This window comes from Anolis sagrei, chromosome X (genome assembly GCF_037176765.1).
Source record: "Anolis sagrei isolate rAnoSag1 chromosome X, rAnoSag1.mat, whole genome shotgun sequence".
Lineage (NCBI taxonomy): Eukaryota > Metazoa > Chordata > Lepidosauria > Squamata > Dactyloidae > Anolis > Anolis sagrei.
The window spans coordinates 42,144,961-42,172,422 of NC_090034.1; the positions used below are offsets into that span (position 1 = coordinate 42,144,961).

Here is a 27,462-nt window from a genome sequence, read left to right on the forward strand (position 1 = left end):
GCCCCCTCCCGACCTTGCCCGGCCAGCGGCATCGCTTTGAAGCCGGTCGCCGGTTTGATCGCTCTCAGTCTGGGCAACGATGCTCCCGCGACGCCTGCTTCTGGCTTCCAGGTAAGAAGGGCAAGCCCGGGGCGTGAAACTGCCTTTAGACATCCCTTCCTTCCTTCCTTCGGAGAGTGCCTTCCCCAAGTGAGCTGCACCTGCCTTTGGAATGAGTCTCCTTGCTGCTGTCATCTCTCCTCCTTCTTCTTCTTCTTCTTCTTCTTCTGACTATGTCTTCTTCTTCTCCTCTCCCTTTCCCTCTCCCTGCCTTCCTGGTGTATTTTGATTGGAATCTAGTTGTTGCCAGCATCATCACCAATGATTATTATTACTATTCTTCTTCGTCTCCTCTCCCATTCTCTCTCCCTGCCTTCCTGATGGATTTTGATTGGGATCTAGTTGCTGCCTTTCTCCTCCTCCTTCTCCTCCTTCTTATTATGAGCCTCTTTTCCTACTCTCTGTCCTTGCCTAACTGATCTAGTTTGCTCGGATTCTACTTGCTGCCATCCTCATTATCACTGATTATTATTGTTGTTTTTGATCCCTGTCCCTTTGGCTGCCTTCCTGGTGTCTTCTGCTCCCTCAGATCCCTGTCTTGCAGTCTGAAACCGGAGCTCCCTTCCTCCCTTTCTTTCCCCTCAAAGTTGGGGTTTCAACTAAGCCGGAGTTCAACCTGAGCCTGCGGTTCTCTGGGGCGGAGGGAGTTGAGCTCAGGCCGGTCCAGGTCCCATTGAAACCTCTTGAAGACAGTCTATGGGAAAGGGGATCTACATGTTTTAGGAGACTACAAACCAGACATGAGCCAACAGAGTAATGTGGCAGCTGACAAAGCCAATGCGATTGTAGGCTGATGTTTTAATGACTGTTTGTAATATGGATGTTGGAAACCGGCCTGAGTCCCTCGAATAGAGGTGAGAAGACCGGTATACAAAACTGCTAAATAAATAAATAAATAGGCTGCATCCGTAGGAAGGGAAGCCACTTTGGTCAGACCTCGCCTGGAATAGTTCTGGAAGGATCAGCACTTTTATTGCTCCCATGGTACTATCGTTATGTTTTATTGTGATACTAGCCGTCCCCTGCCACACTTTGCTGTGGCCCACATGGGGGTTCTGTGTGGGAGGTTTGGCCCAATTCTGTCATTGGTGGGGTTCAGAATGCTCTTTGATTGTAGGTGAACTATAAATCCCAGCAACTACAACTTCCAAATGTCAAGATTCTATTTTCCCCAAACTACACCAGTGTTCACATCTGGGCATATTGAATATTTGTGTAGAGTTTGGTCCAGATCCATCATTGTTTGAGTCCACAGTGATCTACAACTCCAAAACCAAAGGACACTGCCCACCAAACCCTTTCAGTATTTTCTGTTGGTCATGGGAGAACTGTGTCCCAAGTTTGGTTCCATTCCATCGTTGGTGGGGTTCAGAATGCTCTTTGATTGTAGGTGAACTATAAATCCCAGCCACTACAACTCCCAAATGACAAAATAATTTTTTTTGAGTGAAGGACATACATTGGGTTGTTAGGTGTCTTGTGTCCAAATTTGGTGTCAATTCATCCAGTGGTTTTTGAGTTCTGTTAATCCAACAAATGAACATTACATTTTTATTTATATCGATGTTTCTATTTGGTTTTGTTTTGTTTTATTGCATTACCTTTTAACTCTGTGTTCTCTGGGCTTGTCTCTTTGTAAGTCACCCCGAGTCCCTTCAGGGAGATGGAGGTGGGGTATAAAAATTATATTATTATTATTATTATTATTATTATTATTATTATTATGGGTTTAGGGCTGGGCCAAGCAATTCAAAGACTATACCAATAACATAAAAGGGCGACCAAAATGGTCAAAGGTCTAGAAACTATGAATCCCTTTGAAGAGTGGCTGAGGGAGCTGGGTTTGTTTAGCCTGGAGAAGAGAAGGCTGGGGCCCCTTCTACACTGCCATATAATCCAGATTAGCAAAGCAGATAATTCACATGATCTGCTTTGAACTGGATTATGTGACAGTGTAGACCAGGCATGGGCAAGCCTCGGCCTTCCTGGTGTTTTGGACTTCAACTTCCACAATTCCTAACAACCTACCGACTGTTAGGAATTGTGGGAGTTGGAGTCCAAAACACCTGGAGGGCCGACGTTTGCTCATGCCTGGTCTACACTGTCATATAATCCAGTTCAAAGCAGAAAATCTGAATTTTATATGGCAGTGTAGAAGGGACCTGAAAGAAGGAGACACGAGAGCCGTGTTTAAATGTGAAAAGATGTGACATTGAGGAGGAGGCAAGCTAGTTTTCTGCTGCCCTGGAGGCCAGGACGCAATGGAGCCAGGGGTTCAAATGGCAGGAAAAGAGTCCACCGAAACATTAGGAAGAACTTTAAGATCTGTTCAGCAGTGGAATATGCTCCCTTGGAGTCTGGTGGAGACGCCTTCTCTGGTGGTTTTTAAGCAGAGGCTGGATAGTCATCTGTTGGGTTGCTTTGATTGTGCCTTTCTGCACAATGAAGTTGGAGTGTGTGGGTCCCTTCCAGCTCTATGCTTCTCAGAATACGTATGCACCCAGTTTCAGGTCATGGTTGTAACTGATGTCGCTTGACCTTGCCAGCCTTGTTGGGTAACTGTTCAGGGTGGCAGTTTTGACTGATTGTGTTTAAAATCCTCTAGGGAGACCCACACTGACGGCATCAAAGAAGCTGACTCCACGTTCAATTCTGAGACCTATGGAAGGTGCCTCTGAACATCGGCATATTTCATTACTGGAGTCAATTGCCTCCACAAAGCCCGACACTTCAGCATCCATAGGTGAGACTCTCAAGTAGAAAGTGTGATCTTGGGGTGTTCGAAGCCTTGAATATAATAATATAATAATAACTTTATTTTTGTACCCTGCCAACCATCTCACCTAGGGGACTCAGAGCAGCTTACAAGGGAGAAGCCCAAAAAATGACAAGCAATTAAAAACATCAGATAAAATATAAAAACAATCACAATGAATCCTAGAGTTGGAAGGGACCATAAGTTCGATCCAGTTCAACTCCTAGGCAGCAGCATATTCCATTATCAAACACCTCTTACCATCAGGAAGTTCTTCCTAATGTTTAGATCAGGCCTGGACAAACTTTGGCCGTTTAAGTGGGGAAGGAAAGGGAAAAGGAAAGGGCCTGAGGCTGTTCGGAATTGTGGGAGCTGAGGTCCAAAACACCTGGAGGGGCAAAGTTTGTCCAGGCCTGGTTTAGATGGACACTCTTTTCCTCTTTGAACGCCACTTGCTCTCACTTTCAAAGCGACGGGATCACACAATGAAGGAAAATGGGCTTACGGAAACTGCTGTGGCCATTTGCACATACAGCTGTTTGATCTGGCTGAGTCAGACCCTCTGCCTCTCCTCCCTGCATTTGGCATCAGTTGCAAAGGGTTTGGGTATCTCAGCAGCCTGGCAGCTGCATTCAAGACACGGGAAGCTGCCGTACAAGAGGTCGAGTGAGTTCTCGGCTTCACTCATTTGCTCCAAAGTGGGTAATGGTAGTCTTTCGCAGCCCCTTTTCACCTGATCCTTTTATTGGATCAGATAGACCGCATGGGATAGACCACATCAGCTCTAGTTTCTTAGATAGGGCTATCCTGGTTTTCTATGGGTGACTGGTAGATGGCATATGTTCTCTGTATCTCAAGAACTGAAGCTGATGGGGGAAAACTGGTGCCATTTTGGAATCAGCAAGTCAAATACACCCAGAAACAGGACTAACATTTGAGGCATGTTTGCCAGTGTTGTGGAACTTGTAGTTGAAAATATCTATTTCACAATAGATTGCATTTACACAGGTAAAATGCAGTAATAATAATAATTCATGGGTTTTTAATATTTTATCCTTGTCTTTTAGCAGATTTTTTTTGTATTTTATTATGTTTTCGGTTGTTGTTATTTTGTCTATTAAGTTTAATTAGGTTGTGTTATATTGTCAAATGTGTTTATTTTGATGTAATTGTCCCTATGGTTTCTTTCCAGCAATTGAATGTTTGCCTTACATGTTGGAAACTGCCTTGAGTCTTTTTGGGGAGACAGGACAGTAGAAATAAAGATTATTATTATTATTATTATTATTATTATTAAAGATTATTATTGGAGAAGCGAGGGATGGGATGTGGATATATTTTACAAGCAAAGCAATATGCTCCACCCCGTTGTCTTGTAGGTAGGAATAACTTTAAGACTAAACAATGTAGAAATATTCATAAATAATCCAGGAGTAAGCAATTCACTGGTTCAGGAATATACTAGATAAAACCCAAGAACAGTTTTAGCTGTTTAGAAATAGGTTTGATGGAGTCAAGGGTTCTAATAGGGTTGCGCTGTTTGAAAGTTCATCTTTTTTTCCTGGATTGACTTTTTTTCCCCTCCTGTAGATTTCCTATAAGCAGAATGACTTGGCAGGTTTCTCTGGATATCTGACTCTGCAAATCTGTGATTATTATGCTGTTAAATAGGCTCAATTGGTTTGAATGGAAGCTTGGCCAAAACTTATTCCTCAGTCTTGGGAGCTTCTTCCCAAGCATGTGCCAAGTGCTTTCCTCTTATCATGAAGCAATTCATACTATTTCCAGACATCTGGGATAGGCTGCATAACCATGCTGTTTTTTTCTCCCATTCTGGTTCAGAATGTTATAGAGTTGAACAGAACATGAATGTTTTGTGGATTGCACAACTTTGGTTGGTATTGTATGTATTCGTAAATTGTGTTTTTCTATCTGACTATTGTGATCCTTAGCACAAAAATCAAAATAGCCACATGTGCTTCGTGACAAGTCAGAGCATGGACAGTCAAAGCAATTACTAGCGTGCAACTCCTTCTAAAGTCCATTTGATCCTTTCCACCTCTATTCCTCCTGAAGAAGTTAGAACTGAACAACTAGTCTTCTTTATTCTAGAAAGCATGCCAAAACTTAATAACAATACATTAATTATTAATTACTAATATTAATATATATATATATATATATATATATATAATTATTATTAATATAATATTCATTGTTATTATTATTTTATTTTTATACCCCGCCACCATCTCACCGAAGGGACTCAGGGCGGCTTACAAGGGACAAGTCCGAAAATACAAATTAAAATGCACACAATAAAATAAATCAACAACAAATATCAGAAAAAACATTACAATCACGGTACACATTTTAAAAACAGTTATCATGGCTGAAAGATTAAGTGCTGTGTGCAGAGGGATCAGGGAATATACAATCCATACATTTCTCCTTGCATCTTCTGTGCAAAGGGTACTTCGTCCTTCATGGCAAAAGGAGACAAAGTTGGAGGACTTAATGCTTATGTCAATCCTACAAACTGCATAGAGTTTTCTTTGGCAAAAAATCCTCATAGGTGGCTTTGACAGCTCCTTCCTCTGAAATATAACCCACAGCACCTGTAATTTGTTGTTGGTCTCTCATCCAAGTACTAACCAGGCTTAGCTTTCAAGGTCAGATGGAATCTGGTGCCTTCAGGGTATTTATTATGTTCTTAGTTATAGCTAAAAGAACAAGGAACCTTTCTGGGTCTTTCCGTTAACTATATCATAGAATAGAATCATAGAGTTGGAAGAGACCCTGTGGGCCATCCAGTCCAAGCCCCGGCCACAAAGCAGGGAACTCCATTTAGGTGGGGGATTGCATGACAATAAATGTTGGGTTTCAAGGCACACACAGAGGAATTCTTCACCAAACTGTTATTCATAGAGACAGGTTTGGGGAATGAAAAGCATGGCCCTATTTGTAAGATTAGTCATGTCTTTAACCAGCAGGGGGCATGGTTGCATCCCCTCATCTCCCAAAATAGAACTGGACTAGAATTATCTCTGGAAGGGCTTGCCCTCTTGCCATTGACTTTGAAGACCCTCAAAATCTTAACATGTAGGCTGTTAAAGAAGCATAGGATGCAGGGAACAGCACATTCTTTCCAACTTGGGGTGTAGTTATGCACAAACACCTTTAAAAAACTGCATGAAAAGCACCCGATCTCATGTTTGGGTACAAGTACGGCGCTCCATGCAGTCATGCCGGCCACATGACCTTGGAGGTGTCTCCGGACAACGTCGGCTCTTCGGCTTAGAAATGGAAATGAGCACCAACCCCCAGAGTCCGACACAACTGGACTTTATGTCAGTGGAAAACCTTTACCCTTACCCTATGGAGCAAATCACTTATGAGTACAAGAGGTGCTAATCATAGCATTTCTGTGCGAAGCACCATGCAACCAAACTTCCTACATTGCTCTGCTTTTTATGATTCCATCTGAACACATTGCCAAAAATGAAATCACTTCTCTGACTTCCAGCTGTGAATTATATTTAATTTGTGTGTCAAGCAGTCTTTCACCCACATGTGGGACAACTTTGGTCTTCCAAATGTTGAGGAATTATTCCTCATATCAGACTTTCCTGTTGAGAGTATGAAGGCTCGATTTTGGAGTGGGGATGCCAGTACACATGCATCGTCTGTAAATATGACACCAAGGAATAAGAATGAATCCCGAGTGCTGGCGAGCTGAATAACTGTAAATTAATAGGCAATATTAAGAGCTGTGTGAGCAGCCGACCTGGAGAACGGCCCTGGGCTAATTAGGAAAAGCCATTAAATCAGCATCATCCAGTCTCAGCAGAGGCCGAAACTCCTGAAGGGACCCATAGTTGACACTTGGAAGACTTTAGCACTCTCATTGTTGTCTCTCTGGTGTTCTCCTCCATGTGTTTGTGCAAGGACAAGAGGAAATAAACCCATATTTGAAGGATTCTAAAGTGGAGAGTGGTTAAGAATCTATCAACAAGATAAAAGAAAATGTATACAAAGTCATATGGAGATTGTATACCACACTGGTTAAACAACATCAGATGGATAGCAAGCAAAGCAACCTCTGCTGGAGATGCAGCATGCACAAAGGGACATATTTTCATTTATGGTGGGAATGCCCCCAATTGAAGAGTTTTTGGAATGATATATTTATCAAAATAGGTAATAATGTAGGACTAAATATTACTCCGGATAAATGGACGCCACAAAGCTGAATTTAGAAATGGAAAAGAAAGAATTGGTGATTATCTTATTCACAGTGGCAAGAATTATAACCGTAAGGAATTGGAAAATAGTAACTAATCTTACACTGGAAGCATGGTCTAGGGAGGTATGGAATGTAGCCTATCAATGGAAATAAGAGTATTCGGGGGGGGGGGGGGAACTAACAGGTCAGATTTTGATGCATACTGGTTGGTCTTTATTAAATATGCCTTAGAGAGTAAAAATGGAAAACAATATACCCTTGCTGGAAGGCATGTAGCCAGGGGGGGCTTGAGGGGCTTCACCCCCCCCCCCCCGAAATTCTCATGGTGGTCCACAAGAAGGCCTTACTGGTACATTATTTAAACTGTTATGTTTATTCATATCATGATCTGATCACCATGCTCAATATATCCCATATGCATGGGGGTATTGGGGTAACGATACAAAAGGTTTGCTAGGGTAGACCCTCTTTCACGCAAACTCACCCCCCCCCCCCCCGAATCAAAATCCTGGCTACAGGCCTGCTTGCTGGTCAGGAATTTTGGATATCACATGTGATTAATAATTGACTTATAAATATATGGCAAAGGAAAGGATGCTTGTTCAGGCTTTGGTGATGAGGCTATGTGTTTGTAAAATGTTCACTGTTTTGTGTTTTGTTTACACTGTAAGTTGTTAATGTATGTCAGTAAAAAACCTACAATAAATAAATAAATAAAACCATAAAGGGTAACTGTAACCATCCCACCACCACTATCTGTGTATGCCCTAGACCAGTGGTTTTCTACCTTTGCTTGTCTACATCAGTGCTACTCAAAGTGATGATCCCTGGACTGGTGCTGGTCCCTGGCAAGTCTCCAGGAAGGAAAGGAACAATTATAGCCAAGAGGCACAAATATGGTGCCAGTAAGAAAATAAGATAGTTTGAGAAGCACTTATCTAGATCAGAACTTCTTAAACATTTTCCACCCATGACCCCTTTTTGCCCAAGAAATCTGTACATGACCCCTAGTATACAAGTATATAAAACAGGTATTATTTATTTATTTATTTATTTTCAGTATTTCTAACCCGTCTCTTCTCTACCCCAAAGGGGGACTCAGGACGGCTTACATTTGGCAACGATTCAATGCCGCATATAACAATTACAATAATACAACAACAATTAAAAGAATAAATACAAATCTAACATCTACTAATAATAAATCATACATTAATTTTTAAACAATTCTGTGGTATACATATAATATTACCACTGATTAAAGATGGAAGCTGTTTTGCATACTAATGAGATGGATGTGCCTGTTTATTTTTTACATAAAGAATTAAATCTTGTCTGAATATTTGAGACTGCGGGACACAGAGCATCTTCAGCATCGTCATGCCATGCTGGGTTTGTAGCCTCAAGTGGCTCTCCTTTTTCCTCCCGAATTCATGTAAATGTCTAAAACGGCCACTAGGTGACAAGCTGCACAATTTTTTCACAACCTCCAGATTCATCAATGTGATCCCAAATGGGGTTGCGACCCACAAGTTTAAGAAGCTTTGATCTAGATGTTTTAGATTGCTTTGTTCCCTGACTGGAAAATGCTAGGAGCAGTCTTTTTGGAGCAAAAGGGGTCACTTATCCACTCACCTGCCCCACACTCTTCCCCAGATGCAACTCCTTCATCTCACTCTGGCCAAGGGATTGTTCCCAATTGAATACAATGGTTTTTGCAGGTGATCTAGTAGACCCATAACCCAGGTTGGTTGTCCCTGACATTAAGTCCAGTCGTGTCCAACTCTGGGGGTTGGTGCTCATCTCAATTTCTAAGCCCAAAAGCCGGTGTTGTCCTTAGACACCTCCAAGGTCATGTGGCCAGCATGACTGTATGGAGCGCCATTACCTTCCCGCTGGAGCGGTCCCCATTGTTCTACTCACATTTGCATGTTTTCGACAGCGGGCTGACAGCGGAAGCTCATGCTGCTCCTTGGATTCGAACCTGCGATCTTTTTATCAACAAGCTCAGCAGCTCAGCGGTTTAACTCACTTCGCCACCGGGGGCTCCCATAACCCAATTCAAACATAGATGATGCCTCTATTTTCCAGCTCCTAGTTAGATGTAGATGCCGGGATTTGGGATACTGGCCAGTGCCATTCCATGTAATGCATGGGCTGTTTGACTATTACACATACTGTGGACTAGGCTCTGTGCAATATCCATGACTAGCCCAGGACTGTTGACTATTTTTAATCACATTTTCATTTTCTGTGCCCGATGCTCTCTTCCCCGGTGGCCTTCTAGACCAAATAGCTTCTAACTGTGGGCAATGGGTTTTTGATGAATTGTAGGCCATTTTGGAATGAAATACTGTACTTTACAGAGAAGGAGGGAAGCAAGGATTCTGACACAAGAGAACGGTGTTGCTGGGGAGAAAGAGCATAGAGCTGATGTAAGGAAGAGCTCCATGATTATGAAGGAGGAGGGCTATAGTGAAGTAGTCTTCAGGGAGAGAGATGCCATCTTGAACCTCCAACTAAGCCCAATTTCACTTTTCTACAGGTGCATTTACACTGTTGGATGAATGCAGTTTGACACCACTTTAATTGCCCTGGATCAATTCTATGGAACCCTGGGTTTTCAAGTTTGATGAGGCACCAGCACTCTTGGGCAGAGGAGGCTAAAATGTGGCAGACCTACAAATCTCAAGATTTAATAGCATTGAGTGGCGTCAAACTGCATTAAATTGCATTCAATCGACAGTATAGATGTACTTTAAAAAGTGATTATCATTGGTGTTTTAATCTTTGTTAGATGTTTTTTAATATATGTATTTGTATGGTCCTTTATTTTAACCGTGTATTTTCATTATATTGGTCCCTGCCTCAAACCGTTAAGAGACGCGAATAACCAATATCATTGTTATTACTTATTATTGCCTCCAGTGAGGCAGTGGATTAAACCACTGAGCTGCGAAACTTGTTGACCGAAAGGTCGCAAGTTCGAATCTAAGGAGCGGCATGAGTTTCCTCTGTCAGCCCCAGCTTCTGCCAACCTAGCAGTTCGAAAACATGCAAATGTGAGTAGATCAATAGGCACCGTTCCCGCAGGGATTCTTCCCATGGACTCTAGAGTTTGGTGGCAAAAAATTCCTTTAAAATTCCATTATATTTCTGATGTTCTCTTCTCTCTTGCAGGAAAGATTGGCTAGGCATGCTGGATTCAACCCTTTGTTAGGAGGCTGCCCAATTCTTTCTTGTTCCTTTCTCGTGGTGTTTCTCCACCTCTACCTCACTCCAGAATAGATTCAAAATGCGTGCCTGGAAAGCTCTGGCTGGGACTTTGGCTTTTACATGCTTGGATGTGACGGTGACCACACTACTGTATGAGCGCAGCCGTGGTAATGGCAGCATCCTTCAGGACCTGAAGCACTTTAACATCTTTGATTCCATGCTAGATATCTGGGGGGCCTGCCTGTATAGGAGTTGCCTCCTCTTGGGTGCTGGCATTGGCGTCGCCAAAAACACAAACTATGGCCCCAAGCGATTGAAACGGTCTCGAATCTTCATCACCCTTGTCTGCCTTGCTGTGGGCATTTACACCCTTGTCAAGCTGCTACTCTACTCAGAGGTAAGGAAAACCATCAAGGACCCCTGGTTTTGGAGCTTGTTCACCTGGACGTATATCTCCTTGGCAGCCACACTCTCCTTGTGGCTGTTGTTGGCCTCTGTGAGACCCTCCAGGGAGTCTCTGGGAGTGAATTCCGAATCCAGGACTGAAGCAGAGGAAATTGCTGACCCAAGTTCTCCTGGTGCTCAGGGAAAGAAGGAAGAGGCACCAGCAGCTACTATATGCAAGCTCTTGTCTTATACCAAATCAGATGCTCACCTCCTTGCAGTGGCCTTCTTCTTTCTAATACTTGCTGCTTTAGGTGAGTTCCCTACTTAGGAGAGTAAATGCCTTTTTTCCACCTCTTTAGCTGCCAACAATTAGCTTTTGTGTAGCACTGTCTTATGCGATCCTTACAACAGCCCTCTAAATATTTTTTATGCTGCTTATTGCAGTGGTGGTGGTGGAAGGAAGGCAAAGTTGAGGATCTCTAGCTGGCTCAAACAGATGTCATTCCTGATGAGTAGCTCAGAACCCTTGTGTGACCAATCTGAAGATTATATTCTTAATCAGAATAGCTGAAGTGGTGGATTTTTAATAGGAATGGGGTTCCCACCAGTAGTATTCCAGGAGTTATGAAACTCCAGCTGCCATCTGCCTCAGTCAGAATGAAAAATGGCCAGTGATCATAAGCATTGCAGTCCAAAGGTTCCACATTTCTGGTTTACGCAGCCAGCATAACTTTTTTCAGTCTTCAGATACTCTTTTCTCAGGGTTTAGGGAAACAGCAATTGACTGGTTTGTAGATGTAATGAAAACTTGTCTTTAAGTCCAATAAGTTGCTGAGCCAAATTCAAGGTGCAGGCCATGACCTATAAAGCCCTAAATGGTTCGGCCCTGCCTGTCTCTATAGAACCGGCCTGTCTCTATCTATGAGACAGGCCTGTCTCTATCTATGAGACAGGCCTGTCCCTGCCTGTCTCTATCTATGAACCGGCGTGAACTCTAAGGTCCTCCGGAGAGGCCCTCCTCTCACTCCCACCTCCGTGACAGCACGGCTGGTGGGGACAAGAGAGAGGGCCTTCTCTGTGGTGCCCCCCACCTCTGGTACGCCCTTCCAAGGGAAATAAGACAGGCCCCATCCCTCCCCTTTTTTCATAAGAGTTTGAAGACTTGGTGGTTTCAACAAATCTTCGAGAGTGACCAGTGTTAGCTCAGCCCAGACACTGTCCGGACACGACCTAGCCCCCATATATTACCCTGGTCAATCTCCTAACAGGCCCCTGGAAATAGCCCATCCCACTTTTGTCATTTACCTATTACAGTACTGGACCCAAATGCCAGTACCATCTTATTTCAATTTGTATCAGTCTTGACCCAGCCTTTTTAATTGTCCCGACCCATTCCTTTTCCATGCCCTAACAAATAGCAATGAAGAGCAGGCAGGATTTTTTCTTTCTATGTGTTTTTGGGTAATTCCATGCTTATGTTGATGTTACTGTTATTTTTTGTTCATGTTGTGACTCTGTATGCTTCGATGTTGTTGCTTGGAAACGGCCCTGAGTCTCCCCTGGGGAGATAGAGCGATATATAAATAAAGTTGTTGTTGTTGTTGTTGTTGTTGTTGTTGTTGTTATTATTATTATTATGTAGGTTTTGACTTTTAATTTACCCTGTCATGTGTTTCCTCCCCAACAGGAGAGACATTCCTTCCTTACTACACCGGCCGAGCTATTGATGGAATAGTAATCCAGAAGAGTATGCAACAGTTTTCCACAGCAGTCGTGATCATGGGCTTTCTAGCCATAGGAAGGTAGACTTATAAGCGTTCATTGGTATATTGTTCCATTCTTAGTGTACAGTTCCTTAATCCAACGGTGCAGAACCTTTGGCCCAAACGTTGTCTCCCAGAAGCTACAGCCAACATGGCTAATGGAAACGGATTGTGGGAATTATGATCAAGAACATCTCATCCCTACTTTAGTCCAACAAAGCTTTCCTTGGAATATGTTCTTGTCATGTTCTAACATTCCATAGTTATATGTGTATGGTGGGATGTGGGATGGTGGTATAAATTATTCAGAAGGATATGCCTTGTGTAATTTTGTATATAAGAATCCCATTTTCTATGTGTTTTCTTTGCAGAGCATATTGATTTAATTGACACACTTATGGAATTCACTTCTTTTCTCCTTCCTAGAGAGAGCAAATAGTCTTCCTCTGTTCGATGTAGAGACTTAGAAAAGTTCTTGGACTTCTAAAGAAGTCCTTCTCTGGTGACATTCACATGAACAAACAGTTTAGGCACAGTGCTTTTTAGAAGAAGAGCTCAAACCGTTGCTCCCTCTTCACTTTTAACTCCATTCTCTGTCTCTCAGGACACAATTCACACATGCATATGTCACTCAGTGACTCTCAGCTGAATGTGTGAACAGCTTCCATTGGAAACTTATGATGCCTGAATTGATATGAGGTAACACAAGAGCTCTGTCTGTGATCTGTGGTCCATCATGGTTATTGTTTTCACTTGGTGCCCAGGTTGCCAGGTTACTTGTGGATGTATGCTTGTGTGTGAGAGAAAGAGAGATGGAGAAAAAAAAACCTTTGGTGAAAACAATTCAAGAGTTATATTTATAAAAAAAATTCTACTTCAATCAAACTGGAATTAGAAATAAAGGTTTGCTTTATGTTAGTTTAAATTCATGTGAATGTAGCCGTGGGCAGCACTGTTCCACTCTTGTCTTACCAACAGAGCAGAGTGTCAGAAGTGACCAACCTCAGGTTTTTCAAGGGCTTCTCTGTTCTCTAAGATACACTGATGCCTGTTTGTTGCAGTATATTTTCTTCACCCATCTTCAAGTTCTATAATCCATTTGGGGTCATCTTATAGGAACCCAAGGATGTCAGTTGTGAACTCTTAGGGCCTGCTATATAGCCCGAGGCACCCCAAAACACTTAACATTTCAGCAGGCTAAAAAGCCACAAATGAAGGCTGATGTCGTTAATCTTGAGTAGATCTTCTACTGAAAATGTCCAAAGTAACTGATTGTGCCACATTCTAAAACAGCTACTATGACCATTTCTGTTGAAATTTCAATCTTGTCTCCCTTTTGTGTGGGAGGGGCTGGGAGGAGGAGTTGTGTGTCAGTGTCTGTCTGTCTGTCCTGTAACATCTCTTATCTGCAAATCAGCTCATTTGCCGCAGGTATCCGAGGCGGCGTCTTCACACTTGTGTTTGCTAGGCTCAATATCCGACTCCGTAACACCCTCTTCCGGTCACTGGTCTCACAGGAGATGAGCTTCTTTGATGAAAATCTCACTGGTGGGTGTCTCTCTCTGTCTTCTGAAAGTTTTTCAATGTTATCAATTGGAGAAGTCTAGAATGCTACTATAGAGTGGTGAATCTCAACCTTTTTTTTTGTTTACTTTTAAGGTTGTTTTACCCAAAATGAGTGAATACCTTTGGCCTTCTAGATATTACTGGACTGCAATTCTCAGCATCGCTCACCATTGGCTGTGCTGGCTAGAACTTGTGGGACTTGCAGTCCAACAGCATCAGGAAGGCCACAGGTGCTTACCTTGTCTAGAGAGCTCAAAGACACTTTTCAACTTCAGCAGCCATTGATTTTGTTTGGTGATTTGTACATAAAAAATGTTCCCCACTTCAAGCACTAGAGAAATGACCTATCAGTATTTAAAATAATCCATAGTAATTGATAACTTAACAAGATCACTTACTATGTTTAGGACAATTTTTAATACTTGCAGCAGCTCTGTGAGTTAAGTGATTATTCCCATTTTACAGATGTAAACATATTAATTGGTTCTAACAAAACATTTATATGTACAGTGTGACCCCTTTACCTGCGAGACTGATACCTGTGGTTTCACCTATCTGTACCTGACTAAATATGTCCTCTAGAAATTTTGTAGATTCAATTCTATGGTATGCTTCTCCCAGAAGTTACAGTCTTGGTGGCAAATTCCTAGAGAGGATACCTCTCTAGGAATTTTCTAGGTCCATCAGCCTGTCTCTATGGTAACTTATGGCATATATCATTCATTTCAATAGGGTTCGCTATTACCCATGATTTCATGTTTCCCCCACAGATATAGGCGTTATAGTGATTAGAGTGTTTTAGCAAATGATATAAAGCTGGTCACAATTGTTCAGGGAAAATCAGGTAAAAGGAAAATAAAAATTTGATAGTAACCCCAAAAGAGAAAGCACAAACATAGGGGTTTACTGCACCATGAGGGTCTTACTATGTGGGCCTTACCACTGTCAGTGCCTTAATCTGCCACAAATTGCCTCTTTTCCCCAACCTCATTTTTACAGGCGACATTATTTCCCGGCTGACGTCAGACACCACAATTGTGAGTGACCTAGTCTCGCAGAACATCAACATTTTCCTGCGCAACATGGTCAAAGCCACAGGGGTTATTGTCTTCATGTTCAGCCTCTCCTGGAAACTCTCTCTGGTTACCTTCATGGGTTTCCCCATAATCATGCTCATGTCAGATTTTTATGGGAAGTACTACAAGGTTAGTAACAGACATTTCAATTCCTCTCTTCACCGTATGGAGATCAAAGGTTTAGTCCAATATTCTGTGTCAACAGTGGTCAAGGAACCATAAGGTGTCCAGATTGCAGTGATCCCATCCTACTCATGTTTTCCAGCAACTACTTTTCAGGACTGCACCAAATTTTACTTAACTGTCAGTTCTTGAAGAAAGGGTTGGCGCAGTGTTAAATGGGTGCAGTTATATGGGGTGCGTGAAACCATCTAACGGTACAATCCTTCTTTCATAACTCATGGCTGGAACTTACTTCTAGGCACTGGGTTTCCAAAGACAATTTCCTTTCTGCCTCTTCACTAAGATTCTAATGAACAAGACCTGTCCTGTTTTCGTCAACCATACCTGTTTCCCTTCCTAGAGTGCTTTTTATTACCTGAATTCTAAAGATAGATTATATGTAATACAGGGTGAGGCAGCATAACTTCCTTTTTTCAAAACTTAATAAAACCCATTGTATGAATCAGAATTTTTTTTATAATGTAAGCGCATACCTAAAGTTTTGTTTTACGTAGTTTTGAAGATCAAATTAGGTAGGTGACGTCCCCCATTCTCCATACACTGAGTAAACCGATTTCTGCCGTTTGTCATGACTCTTGCCAGCATAGCAGGTGTTAGGTTGGCAATTTCTTCCTGGATGTTGGTCTTCAAATCTTGTAGGGTCCTTGGATGGTTCAGATAAACACGGGATTTAAAAAAACCCCATAGAAAAAAATCACAAGGGGCCAAATCTGGAGACCACTCCAAATCTGCTCGAAAAGTAGGCCTCAACAGCAAAAGCACGCTCCTCACTGATCCAACGCATGATGGTGACTGAACTGTGTCAAGACAAAACTTTATACTCCCGCCTCTCAAATGAGACCACTGGCACTCCGCTATGTCTTCAACCAACTGAATGGCGTGCATTTTTAAAAAGGACATTATGCTGCCTCACCCTGTATAATATTGCTTACTAGCCATCCCCTGCCATGCGTTGCTGTGGCCCAGTCTGTGTATATGGGGTTTTTTTGTGTGTATATGTATATATGTGTGTGTTTGTGCATATGTATGTCGTTTTGCGCATGCGTTGTAATGTATTTTTTGTTTTTTGGCTTTTTATGTCTCTTCTGCTGTGTTTTTCAGTGTTTTTATTAGTGATGGTCACTTGTTGGCCTGAGAGGTGTATTGTGCCCAAATTTGGTGTCAATTCGTCCAGTGGTTTTTGAGTTATGTTAATCCCACAAACGAACATTACATTTTTATTTATATAGATGCAGTATCTGCACTATATTCAAAGGCCACCTGTCTTATTTCTGTTGTTCTTCATTATCAGCAGTAAAAGTAGATGTGGATTTCTGAGAAAGAAGAGAAGCCATATGTATGATGTTCAGAAAAAGCCACTTGTCTTTAAAGATCCCTTCTCTGAAGAAAGGGTACTTTGCACTGTTTGCAGAGGAGCTGCAAAGGATTTTTGATAGTGTGTTTTTGTTAACAATTGTTTTTGGGGGAGGTTGCTTCAGCATGCTTCTTTCTCCCTGTGAGAGAGTTGCTTTAGCTGCATGCTTCTTTCTCCCTGTGAGAGAGTTGCGATCTCGCTTGTCAGAGAAGGTGAGAAAGCACTCTAGGCAGATTGCTTTACCATCTCAGATGGCATAAAGGAAATAGAAACAGTATCTAGAGAAGAAATCCTAAGTACTGTATTTTTCCGGGTGGGTGGCACAATGAGAATTGTCCTTTGCAAATTATGTAAGAAACTGGCCCAATGAAATAACTGTATTTCATGGCAAACAAGAAGATGCTGTATTTATTTTATTTATTGTATTGTATACTAGCTGTTCCCTGCCACGCGTTGCTGTGGCCCACATGGGGGTTCTGTGTGGGAAGTTTGGCCCACTTCTATCATTGGTGGGATTCAGAATGCTCTGTGATTGTAGGTGAATTATAAATCCCAGCAACTACAACTCCCAAATGTCAATATTCTATTTTCCCCAAACTCCACCAGTGTTCACATTTGGGCATATTGAGTATTCGTGTAGAGTTTGGTCCAGATCCATCTTTGTTTGAGTTTACAGTGCTCTCTGAATGTAGGTGAGGTACAACTCCAAAACTCAAGGTCAATGCCCACCAAACCCTTCCCATATTTTCTGTTGGTCATGGGAGTTCTGTGTGCCAAGTTTGGTTCAATTCCATAGTTGGTGGAATTCGGAATACTCTTTGATTGTAGGTGAACTATAAATCCCAGCAACTACAACTCCCAAATGACAATATCATTTTTTTGAGAGGACATACATTGGGTTGTTAGGTGTCTTGTGTCCAAATTTGGTGTCAATTCGTCCAGTGGTTTTTGAGTTCTGTTAATCCCACAAATGAACATTACACTTTTATTTATATAGATTACTTGTAAGCTGCTCTGAGTTCCCTTCGGGGTGAGAAGGGCAGCAAATAAATGTCATAAATTAATAAATAAATAAATTTTCCTGGCCAAACCGAGGGTACACTGCGGCATAGGGTATAATAGCTCAGAGTCTTGGGTGTGAATCTTGCCCCAACCATGACCTTCTATTGCTCTCCTTCGCTGACTTTAATACCAGTTGGGACACATGCATACCTGTCTAATCCGTCACTCTTTGGGTGCTGGCTGACATAATCTACCTCTGTGTAAGCCTTTGCTGCAGGTCAAATGCCTCATCAGCTGCTGGATCGAGAGCTTAAGTTGCCAAATGTGCATTTCCTGTTCTGCCACGTCCTTCGTGGTCCTCTGGCTCAGCCACTCTGCAAAGGCAAGGGGCCATCCTTGCATAGCACTCTGAACACAGAGCAGCTCTGTACAAGTTGAGTCACTGGATACCTGGCCTCTGGCCAGTTGCCGTTTCCTGTCTCTTACCACAATATTAATTCTAGGTGGAAGAGGGGAGACTTCTGCTAAACAGAGGTTGGTAGGATATGCATGGTTTATTGATCATTGAAAGAATTGCACTCCTTCTGTTCCTCCCTTATTCCGCCATCCTGCAGTGGGTTAAACCATAACTGTAGCAAACCATCTACAGATGAGTTCTGACTTTGTCAGCGCCCTGTGATTCTAGTTCCTACCCTTCTGCCTTCTTGTATCCACGCCAGCCATTCATGCAGCTTGAGTGGGCAGCATTGTCACTCTTGTGTGGCCATTAATGCCCATCTGCCATAGATTGGACACCACTGTTCACAATCTGTTCATCCAAGACGTTCATTCATATGTATTGCAAGATAAGAGCTCTGCCTTTGAGTGTATCCTGAGCTTTCATCTTAACCCCACAGTTCATCTAATCAAAATCATTACCCTGAGAGAGGATTCACAGGTATGCTGGTAAATTACTAGTTTTGCTGGTGGATGATCTGGTATGTCTGTGGGAGTGGAATGGGCTGATATTCATTGCCACACTACACAGAAATAGCCTGTTGCAAAATGTCATTGCTAGGGATGTGTCTTCTCTAGGTTTTTGCAGTGTTTGGAGGACAAAATGGTATCCTTAGGAAGTGAGCCTTATTCTAGTGTCATCAGATAATAATAATAATAATAATAATAATAATAATAATAAGAAGAAGAAGAAGAAGAAGAAGAAGAAGAGAAACAACTTGAAAAGCTGACACTATATGAGGATTTAAAGACTGAACTGCAAAAACGCTGGCACAAGCCAGTAAAGGTGGTCCCAGTGGTGATCAGCACATTGGGTGCAGTGCCTAACAACCTTGGCTTGCACTTAAACACAATCGGCGCTGACAAAATTACCATCTGCCAGCTGCAGAAGGCCACCTTATTGGGATCTGCACGCATTATTCGCCGATACATCACACAGTCCTAGACACTTGGGAAGTGTCTGACGTGTGATCCAATACAACAGCCAGCAGAGTGATCTTGTTTGCTGTGGACTCATCTTGTTGTGTTTCAAATAACAATAACTTTATTGTTATATCCTGCCATCATCTTCCCGAAGGGACCTGGGGTGGCTTACAAGCCCAATAAAACAAAGTTAACCGAGTAAAAACACATTAAAAATGCAATAGACATATAACAATCTAATTAAACAAAACAATAAAGTATAAAAAATCATAAAATAAATCAAAAACAACCCCAGTAACCAGAACAAGGAATATAATGGGCATATCAAAATTAGAGAGTGCAGGGGCTGAGCGTGGGCTAGTGCAAAAACAGATTATAGGGCCAGGGCTGGGAGTAAAGTGCTGGGTTCAATCTGATTGCCCAGTTAGGTTTGGGCAATCATAGACTGGGCCTAACATTGAATGCATATTGAAACATCCATGTTTTAAGGTCCCTACAGAAGGTAGACAGAGTGGGTTCTAGTTCAGGGATCAGTAATTCCTCATAGATGGCTTCCTGGCCTTCCTTTGAAAATTTAGCTTCTTCAGATAGTGCTTTGCATTGATAGTTCTTTGAATTGCCAGAGTGTATGCCTTCCAATTGCAATATAACGCAAATACTGTAACCCTAACTGATAAGGTTCTCAAACTCGGGACCTGTGGAGTTTGGGAACTACTAAGAAGAGGCTATTGAATTGTCCTCCTCCTTTCCTCCCCTTTAGAAACTCTCCAAAGAGGTCCAGAATGCTTTGGCAAAAGCAAACAACACTGCTGAGGAAACTATCTCAGCCATGAAGACTGTCCGCAGCTTTGCCAATGAAGACGTGGAGGCAGACGTTTATTGGGATAAACTGCAGCAAGTCTACAAGCTCAACAAAAAGGAAGCCATGGCTTACACCTACTACGTGTGGTCCAATGGGGTAGGTAGAAACTTCCCCCTCACTCTGTACACTGTACACAAACAGTAACAAGCTATGTGAACTCTCAAAGGGGTGGATGTTCCCACCGGTTTATTGGTCTGGTGTTTCTGCTTGTTTTTAGCTAACCCTCCTTATCGTTCAAGTGAGCATCTTGTACTATGGTGGCCATCTTGTGATCTCTGACCAGATGACCAGTGGGAACCTGATATCCTTCATTATTTATGAATTTGTGCTAGGAGACTGCATGGAGGTAAGTGCTTGCCATCTAAAAGCATCTGCAGTCTGCCCCAAGAGGAACTGCAGTATTTGATTTCAATTAAGTTTATTTCTTCTTGGGCTCGCCATCATTTTTCTTGGGACTTTAGGGTTTTTTTATATACAGATATAACTTAAGAATCTACATCTAGGATTGATCTGATTTGAAAAATCTAACACAGATCTGTTCCAATTCTCAGGAATTTAGTTATATGTTGGGGACAAGGGACATGGCCTCAGGGGTGGCCCCTTGGCTGTGGAACACCCTCCCTAGGGATATCAGATCGCCCCCCTCCCTTTTAAAATTTTGTAAAAAAGTCAAAACTTGGCTTTTTGAGCAAGTGTTCGCAAATGCAGTGTAACAGGTAAATATAGGACAGTGGAATGACTGGACGATGTGACTGGACAATGATTTTAATAAGAAGACGTTGATGAGATATGTTTTTCTTGGTTTTGTATGATTTTATATTATATGCTAATGTTTTTAATTGTATGTTATGGTATTAGAGCATCAAATTGTTGCTGACTGTAAACTGCCTTGAGTCGCCTTCGAGCTGAGAAAGGCCGTATACAAATATGGTAAATAAATACATAATATGTTTTTAAAGGTGCAGAATAACTCCCCAAGCAGGGCATAAAGACATTGGTGAACTCCTGGTTGTCCCCCTTATATTTCTGTGGAAGATAGAGGTTTCCCATAGCCTTCAGGATAGTAGCTACTCATAGATTTTTACTTTGTGATTTTTTTCTAAGCGTCCCCCTCCCCCTTACAGTTATCTAATCAAGCAGTCCTAACTCATCCATTCTTTTTCTTTCAGTCAATTGGTTCAGTCTATAGTGGACTGATGCAAGGAGTTGGAGCTGCTGAAAAGGTCTTTGAGTTCATAGACCGGGAGCCAACCATGATGCATGATGGGACACTAGCCCCCAGACAGCTGGAAGGCAAAGTGGAGTTCAGGAATGTCAGCTTTGCTTACCGCACACGACCAACAACCCAAGTCTTACAGGTAAACCTGTCTACTTCATTGTGTTTAAAGGTACTAAAATAATTGGATTTGGGACTGCATTGTCTGGATGGAAGGCCACTGCTTACAAAGGTGCCTCTACCCAATTTTCAAGGATATCCCTTCACCACAGTTGAACCCATTTGGCAGTGTCCCCCCTAAGCCTCTGTGCAGCAATTCAAGGGGGCGTGGGGGCCATTATAGAGAAACAATGGCCAAGGAATGCTGGAAGTGTGCTGAAAAAAGCAAAGAACACCAGCAGTGAAGCGATGCTCCTACACCATCAATTCCGCTGGATTGGCCACGTTGTCTGAATGCCTGACCACCATCTCCCAAAGCAGTTACTATACTCCCAACTCAAGAATGGGAAATGTAATGTTGGTGGACAGGAAAAGAGATTTAAAGATGGGCTTAAAGCATAAAGATATGGCATGGGCACCAAGAACTGGGAAACCCTGGCCCTTGAGCACTCTAACTGGAAGTCAGAGTGCTTCAGAATTCGAAGAAGCACAAATGGAGGGCAAAAGGGAGAAACGTGCCAAGAGGAAGGCGCGTCAAGCAACCTCGACCGGGACCGCCTTCCATCTGGAAACCGATGTCCTCACTGTGGAAGATCATGCAGATCAAGAATAGGGCTCCACAGCCACCACAAGCCCACCACCAAGACACTATACTTGGAGGACCATCATCCTCAGTCTATGAGGGATCGCCTAAAGCGGGCTTCCTCAAACTGCGGTCCTCCAGCTGTTTGGGCCTCCAACTCCCAGAAGCCCTAACAAGCTTGTTCAATTGTCAGGAATTCTGGGAGTTGAAGGCCCAAACAGCTGGATGCCTGGCCTAAAGAAAAAGGGGGAGGGAAGGCCAAGAAATCTGTTTTTGATAGCTCCTTATACATGCCTGGATCTGGAGCCAAGCATATGCTTCTCATTCTTAAAAGATTTTGTAAAGGAGGAAAAAGATAGAAAGTATTGGATGGGGAACAAACAAATATATTGGGGAACAAAGATTCCAGTATATCATATGGCACAGGAAACTTGTGGAATGTAATAACTTCGTAATGGTGTATTGGTCCTAAGATGATTTGGAAGACTTCCTTTTGTTTTATAGAATGTCTCCTTCACTCTCCATCCTGGAAAAGTGACTGCACTGGTAGGCCCCTCGGGCAGCGGGAAGAGCTCCTGTGTCAGCATCATGGAGAACTTCTACCCTCTCCAAGATGGGCAAGTCTTGCTGGATGGGCAGCCCATTAACATGTATGAGCACAAATACCTGCATTCAGTGGTATGAGTCATCAATAATTACTCTCACTCTAACTGGCCTTAGGCATAGCCAAGTAATTTCCACTGAAGTGTAGAATTCAACTTGCTGCAGTATTATGTTGCATTTAGTGAGAGGAGGAAGAGGGATAGAAAGAAAAAACAAGTTTTTAGCCTTTGTGACTTTTAAGAAATGTTTCAAAGCATTATTGTTGAAATATTTGGAAGTTTCTAGGAGAAAAGATACTTCCGTTGCTTTCTGTGGGGCTTGCAGAACTTGTGCACATTGTGCAAAATAAAACTGATTGGACAGACTTGCTTAACTGGCTTCATTCGTACAGGTTGCAGAATTCTGCATAGGTACATATAACCTGCTTAGAATTGTTCAGCAAACCTTTAAACCTGCAGTGGTTTGAGTGTTGGGCTATGAATCTGGGGATCACATTTCTACTCAGCCATGGAAAGTTGCACTCACTAAGCCTCAAAGCAAAGCAAACCTTGCTAATAAAACTTTGTGAATGGCTTGCTTTACAATCACTATAAGTCAGAAATGACTTGATGGCACACAATAGTGACCTGTGTACCTTGTTGTAGGGTTGTATGACGAGAAAATCCAGTGCAAGATCTATTATACATATTTGTACAAAAGGGGAAATGTAAAGGGGATGTATTACCTACACAAGGTTATAAAGTCATGTAATTACTATATGGAACAGTGAATGTCTTTCCCAAAAACAATTGCGAGCCAGTTATTTAAATGTTGACTCTTCTTTCTTACCCTTTTTTCTTTATAGATCTCTTTGGTGAGCCAAGAGCCAGTGCTCTTTGCTCGATCTATTGCTGAAAACATCTCGTATGGCTTGGGCTCTGTCCCTTATGAATCAGTTGTTCAGGCTGCCCAGAAGGCCAATGCCCACACATTTATTACAGAATTGCAAGATGGTTACCACACAGGTATTGGAAATCTGCATACTTACGTCTATGAGAAATCAGTGATTAAGCCCAGGGTTCATACCTAAGTAGTGGTTGTAATGCAGGATGGGAAGGAAGGCGGATGCACACTTGTCAGGTTATGTGTTTGCATGTTCTTATTTCTTTGTTTTATCCAGGGCCCAGATTATTTTAGCCTCATAGTGAAGGTTATTGAGTGGAGTAAGTTGAGGCTGATTGAAAATGGCTGACCTAAGGCCTTCCTACTGAATTCCTAACATTCGTACTGTGCGGATGTTTAAACTGGCCTTTTAATCTCTTACTCACTGTGGTATTCTATAATTCATACTCTTGTCTCTTTCCCTTCCATCAATTCAACAGACACCGGTGAAAAGGGAACCCAACTTTCTGGTGGTCAGAAGCAGAGGGTGGCAATTGCAAGAGCTTTAATACGAAATCCACCAATCCTGATACTAGATGAAGCCACAAGTGCACTGGATGCTGAGAGTGAACATGCGGTGAGAAGGAATGTTTGAGATGTATCCTTGTTTAGAATTAGAATCAAGGTGCGCAGGGTATGGAAGAAAGGCATTCTTTGTACTGTGGTGAGTTCATAGAACTAAGGATTATCTCACTGCTGCTCTCAAGGGTCTTTCCCAGCCTTTTCACCTAGAATCATAGAATTGTAGAGTTGGAAGAGACCACGTGGGGCATCTAGTCCAACCAACTTCTGCCATGCACGTAAAACACAGTCAAAATACCCCTAACAGATGGCCACCCAGCCTCTGTTTAAGAGCTTCCAAGGAAGGAGCTTTCACAACACTCCAAGGCAGAGAGTTCCACTGTCAAATAACTCTCACAGTTAGGAAGTTCTTCCTAATGTTCAGGTGGAATCTCCTTTCCTGATTCACTCCTTTCAATTAAAGATGACAGGGATTGATCCTAGAAGATCCTTCATGCAAAGGATGTGTGCTATTGTGTTACAGTCCATATAGCCATATATATACACCATATATATATATATTGTTGACTGAAAGGTCACAGGTTCAAATCCAGGGAGCAGCGTGAGCTTCCGCTATCAGCCCCAGCTTCTGCCAACCTATCAGTTTGAAAACATGCAAATGTGAGTAGATCAATAGGTACTGCTCCGGCAGAAGGTAACAGCGCTCCATGCAGTCATGCCAGCCACATGACCTTGGAGGTGTCTACAGACAACACCGGCTCTTTGGCTTACAAATGGAGATGAGCACCACACCCCAGAGTCGGACACGACTGGACTTAATGTCAGGGGAAAACCTTTACCATATATATATGTGTGTGTGTGTGTGTGTATGTATAAGTTCTTTTCACAATCTGCATATGATTTGTACCACTCCAAGATCCCCCAGACAGAATAGCCACTGAGTGTGCTGGCTGAGAGACTCTGGGGAGCTGTAGTCCTGATTTGAATCAAACTGTTTGACTCACAGGCAATAGAGTTCCTTCCTTGCTGCTCTACCTGAGATTTGCCATCTGAGAAGTTGGTGTTCTACTACTGAGATCGTTCTTAATTCAGAGAAAGGGAGTAGTCAGGAAGCAAACATTAGTCCAGGGTAATTCAACTACTGAACACATTCAAAAGGAAAATGAACATAGGAAGACATGAGGCTGCATAGGAATTTAAAAGGTTTACTTTAAAACTTATTTCTGTAAATGGGCTTACCTGCTTTGTCACTTGGAAACTGTCTTTACACGTCATAGACATCCAAAGTGATTATTTTCAAGTCTGGCATTTTGCATCTGTGTCTTGTGGTGGAGCAGTTATGGAGTAGTGTTCCTTTGTTTTTGCTTCCTCCTGCCCGTTCTAAGCCCCTGACATGGGGCTGGCTGGAAATGTAAATGAAGAAATGAACACAGTATTGATTGTGGGTTTCTTTTCATTGCTTTAAATATCTCTTCCTCTTGGCAGATTCAAAGAGCTATTTATGGCGACGTCCAGAATCACACAGTGCTGGTCATAGCCCACAGACTGAGCACTGTGGAGAAGGCACACAGTATCATTGTTCTTGACAAGGGTCGTGTGGTACAGCAAGGGACACACAAGCAGCTCATGGAAGAAGGTGGCCTTTATTCCAAGCTAGTGCAAAGGCAGATCCTGGGTCATGAAAGCGGAACAGGCGACGGCTGTCAGCCAGATGGTAGCTTGGCTAGCATCAGGAAAGAGAGTCCCAAGATGGGCCTGGCTGAAGAGTTCCGGGTGTAAGATCACATGTGCTGGACTTAATTATTTTGATCAAGACAGTTGTGCTGTCAGATGGTGAAAACACCCAGGAGTCCTGTCGAAATCTCATTGGAAGAGTTATCCTTTTGGTTTGACCATTGTTTTCTGTCTGATGTCTGTTTACAATAATAAGCAGTAGGTGTCCAGTGCACACTTCTTCTAGTAGACAGCGTCCTGCTGATCAGAAAGAACAGTGGGCCAACCATTTCAACAGGAGCTCATGTTTTCTCTTCTCCCACTGATGCGCATGCAGAATTTGTTGTTACTTATAAACGGGTATGGTTTTAGGTGCATGCATTATATTGAAAGACCAATGACCTGTGAAGGATCTCTGAGGGTGGCTGTGTAGACTGGTAGAGTTGGGACCTCAGCCAACAGTTACTTTTTGGGATCACTCCAGTGCCTATAGACATTCTTTTTACTCGCAAGAACATTCAGGTGGACCTATAAGTATAGTCCAGTTAGTGAAGTGTTCTTTCTTTGGGATGCTTGGCTCAAAGTTTTAACAATCTTATATTCAATATTTGCAAAATGGCTGGTGGTTCTGATGCCCCTGAACTGAAGTATGTGGCTTGATTGGGTGGGTTGTTCTCATATTGAATATGCATGAGGCTTTTCGAAAAGCCAGCAGCTTTTCAAGCTGTTTCAATTGCACAAGATCCATTATTCCTTTTGTGTTCAACCTTCCTAAGTAACCCTGCAGCAGAGCCTTCACCTGTAGCAAGGCTTAGCTGGGAGATTGCTAGTGGAATTCATTTCTGGCCTGTGGCAGTTACCAGAAAGAGTTCCTCCTTCTGACAAGTATCATAGCTAACTTTTGAGTTTGGAGTTTGGCACTTTTAAAGGAGAAACAACTTTTAATTGCAACTTCCACACCTGACACTTCTGTTTGTGAATTGTTGCACACTCTCAGTCGGGCACGCATATTCAGAGTCAACAAAACAATCCTGTTTTCAAGGCAATTTGGCAAAAGCCATCAAAGTTCTTCATTCTATTTCAATGCCTAAAGCCAGGCACAATTTTTAATACACATGTTCTATTGTGGACATTTTCTATATGGGACCTGTTCAAGAAGTAGAGGTTGTGCAAGAACACAACAACAACATGACATTTTCATGGTTCATGGTTCATATTTCTTTCTGTGAATGGATTTCTCCATTGGCTTCTGCCCATGTTGGCTAGAGCGTGAAGATTCCTAGCAAAATCTTGTATATGCAGTGACTTCTACTACTATTTCCAGTAATTAATAAGACAGGAAGCCTCTTTTTTTTGCTTTCTCTAAAGGATAAGACTTCAGTTTCCTGAATTGTTCTGTTCATTGTATTTTTGTTGTGTTAATTGTAGTGAAACAAGGAGAAGCGAAAGCCCAGTTCTAGCTCCACTCTGAATTGCCTAATTTGACTGAGTCTTTTTTATAGTTCCATACAATATTAGGAGGAATTTCAGCCAGCCAAACATTAAAGATAGCAACACAGAGAAGAATAGCCTCTACTATGAATGGAGGACTTACCGGTTTCCAAAACCTTTTTGGTTGTTCTCTCTTTCTAGTCCCTGCAATTGCACTCAGTTGTGAAATGACTTCAAGCACTTTAGCTCTGTTTCATTTGTTTCTGATATTTTGATGCTGTTGTGTTTTTTGGCAGATTTTTTGTTGTTTGCAATATTTAAGAGAAACCTAGAATATTTTGGCGATATTTTACAAATACTTTATGAAATAAAAAAACTACCTCTGC

General features: G+C 42.3%; 1 protein-coding gene across 1 annotated transcript; it reads left to right on the forward strand.

Annotated features, from left to right (window-relative positions):
* On the forward strand, positions 1-27,462 carry ABCB9 (ATP binding cassette subfamily B member 9). Its single transcript, XM_060785500.2, has 13 exons — positions 1-111; positions 2,705-2,842; positions 10,281-11,014; positions 12,391-12,505; positions 13,884-14,014; positions 15,032-15,237; positions 19,827-20,024; positions 20,146-20,274; positions 21,098-21,286; positions 22,391-22,564; positions 23,334-23,493; positions 23,851-23,987; positions 25,418-27,462. The coding sequence occupies exons 3-13, from the start codon at positions 10,396-10,398 to the stop codon at positions 25,709-25,711; spliced, it is 2,352 nt and encodes a 783-aa protein (XP_060641483.2). The 5' UTR covers positions 1-111; positions 2,705-2,842; positions 10,281-10,395; the 3' UTR covers positions 25,712-27,462.

Bases quoted from the DNA above. Each gene is read 5' to 3' on its own strand.
- ABCB9 (XM_060785500.2), top strand. From the start codon at position 10,396: ATGCGTGCCTGGAAAGCTCTGGCTGGGACTTTGGCTTTTACATGCTTG. The intron at 15,238-19,826 runs GTTAGTAACAGA...CCTCCCCTTTAG, and splicing joins TTTATGGGAAGTACTACAAG to AAACTCTCCAAAGAGGTCCA. The intron at 20,275-21,097 runs GTAAGTGCTTGC...TTTTTCTTTCAG, and splicing joins TGCTAGGAGACTGCATGGAG to TCAATTGGTTCAGTCTATAG.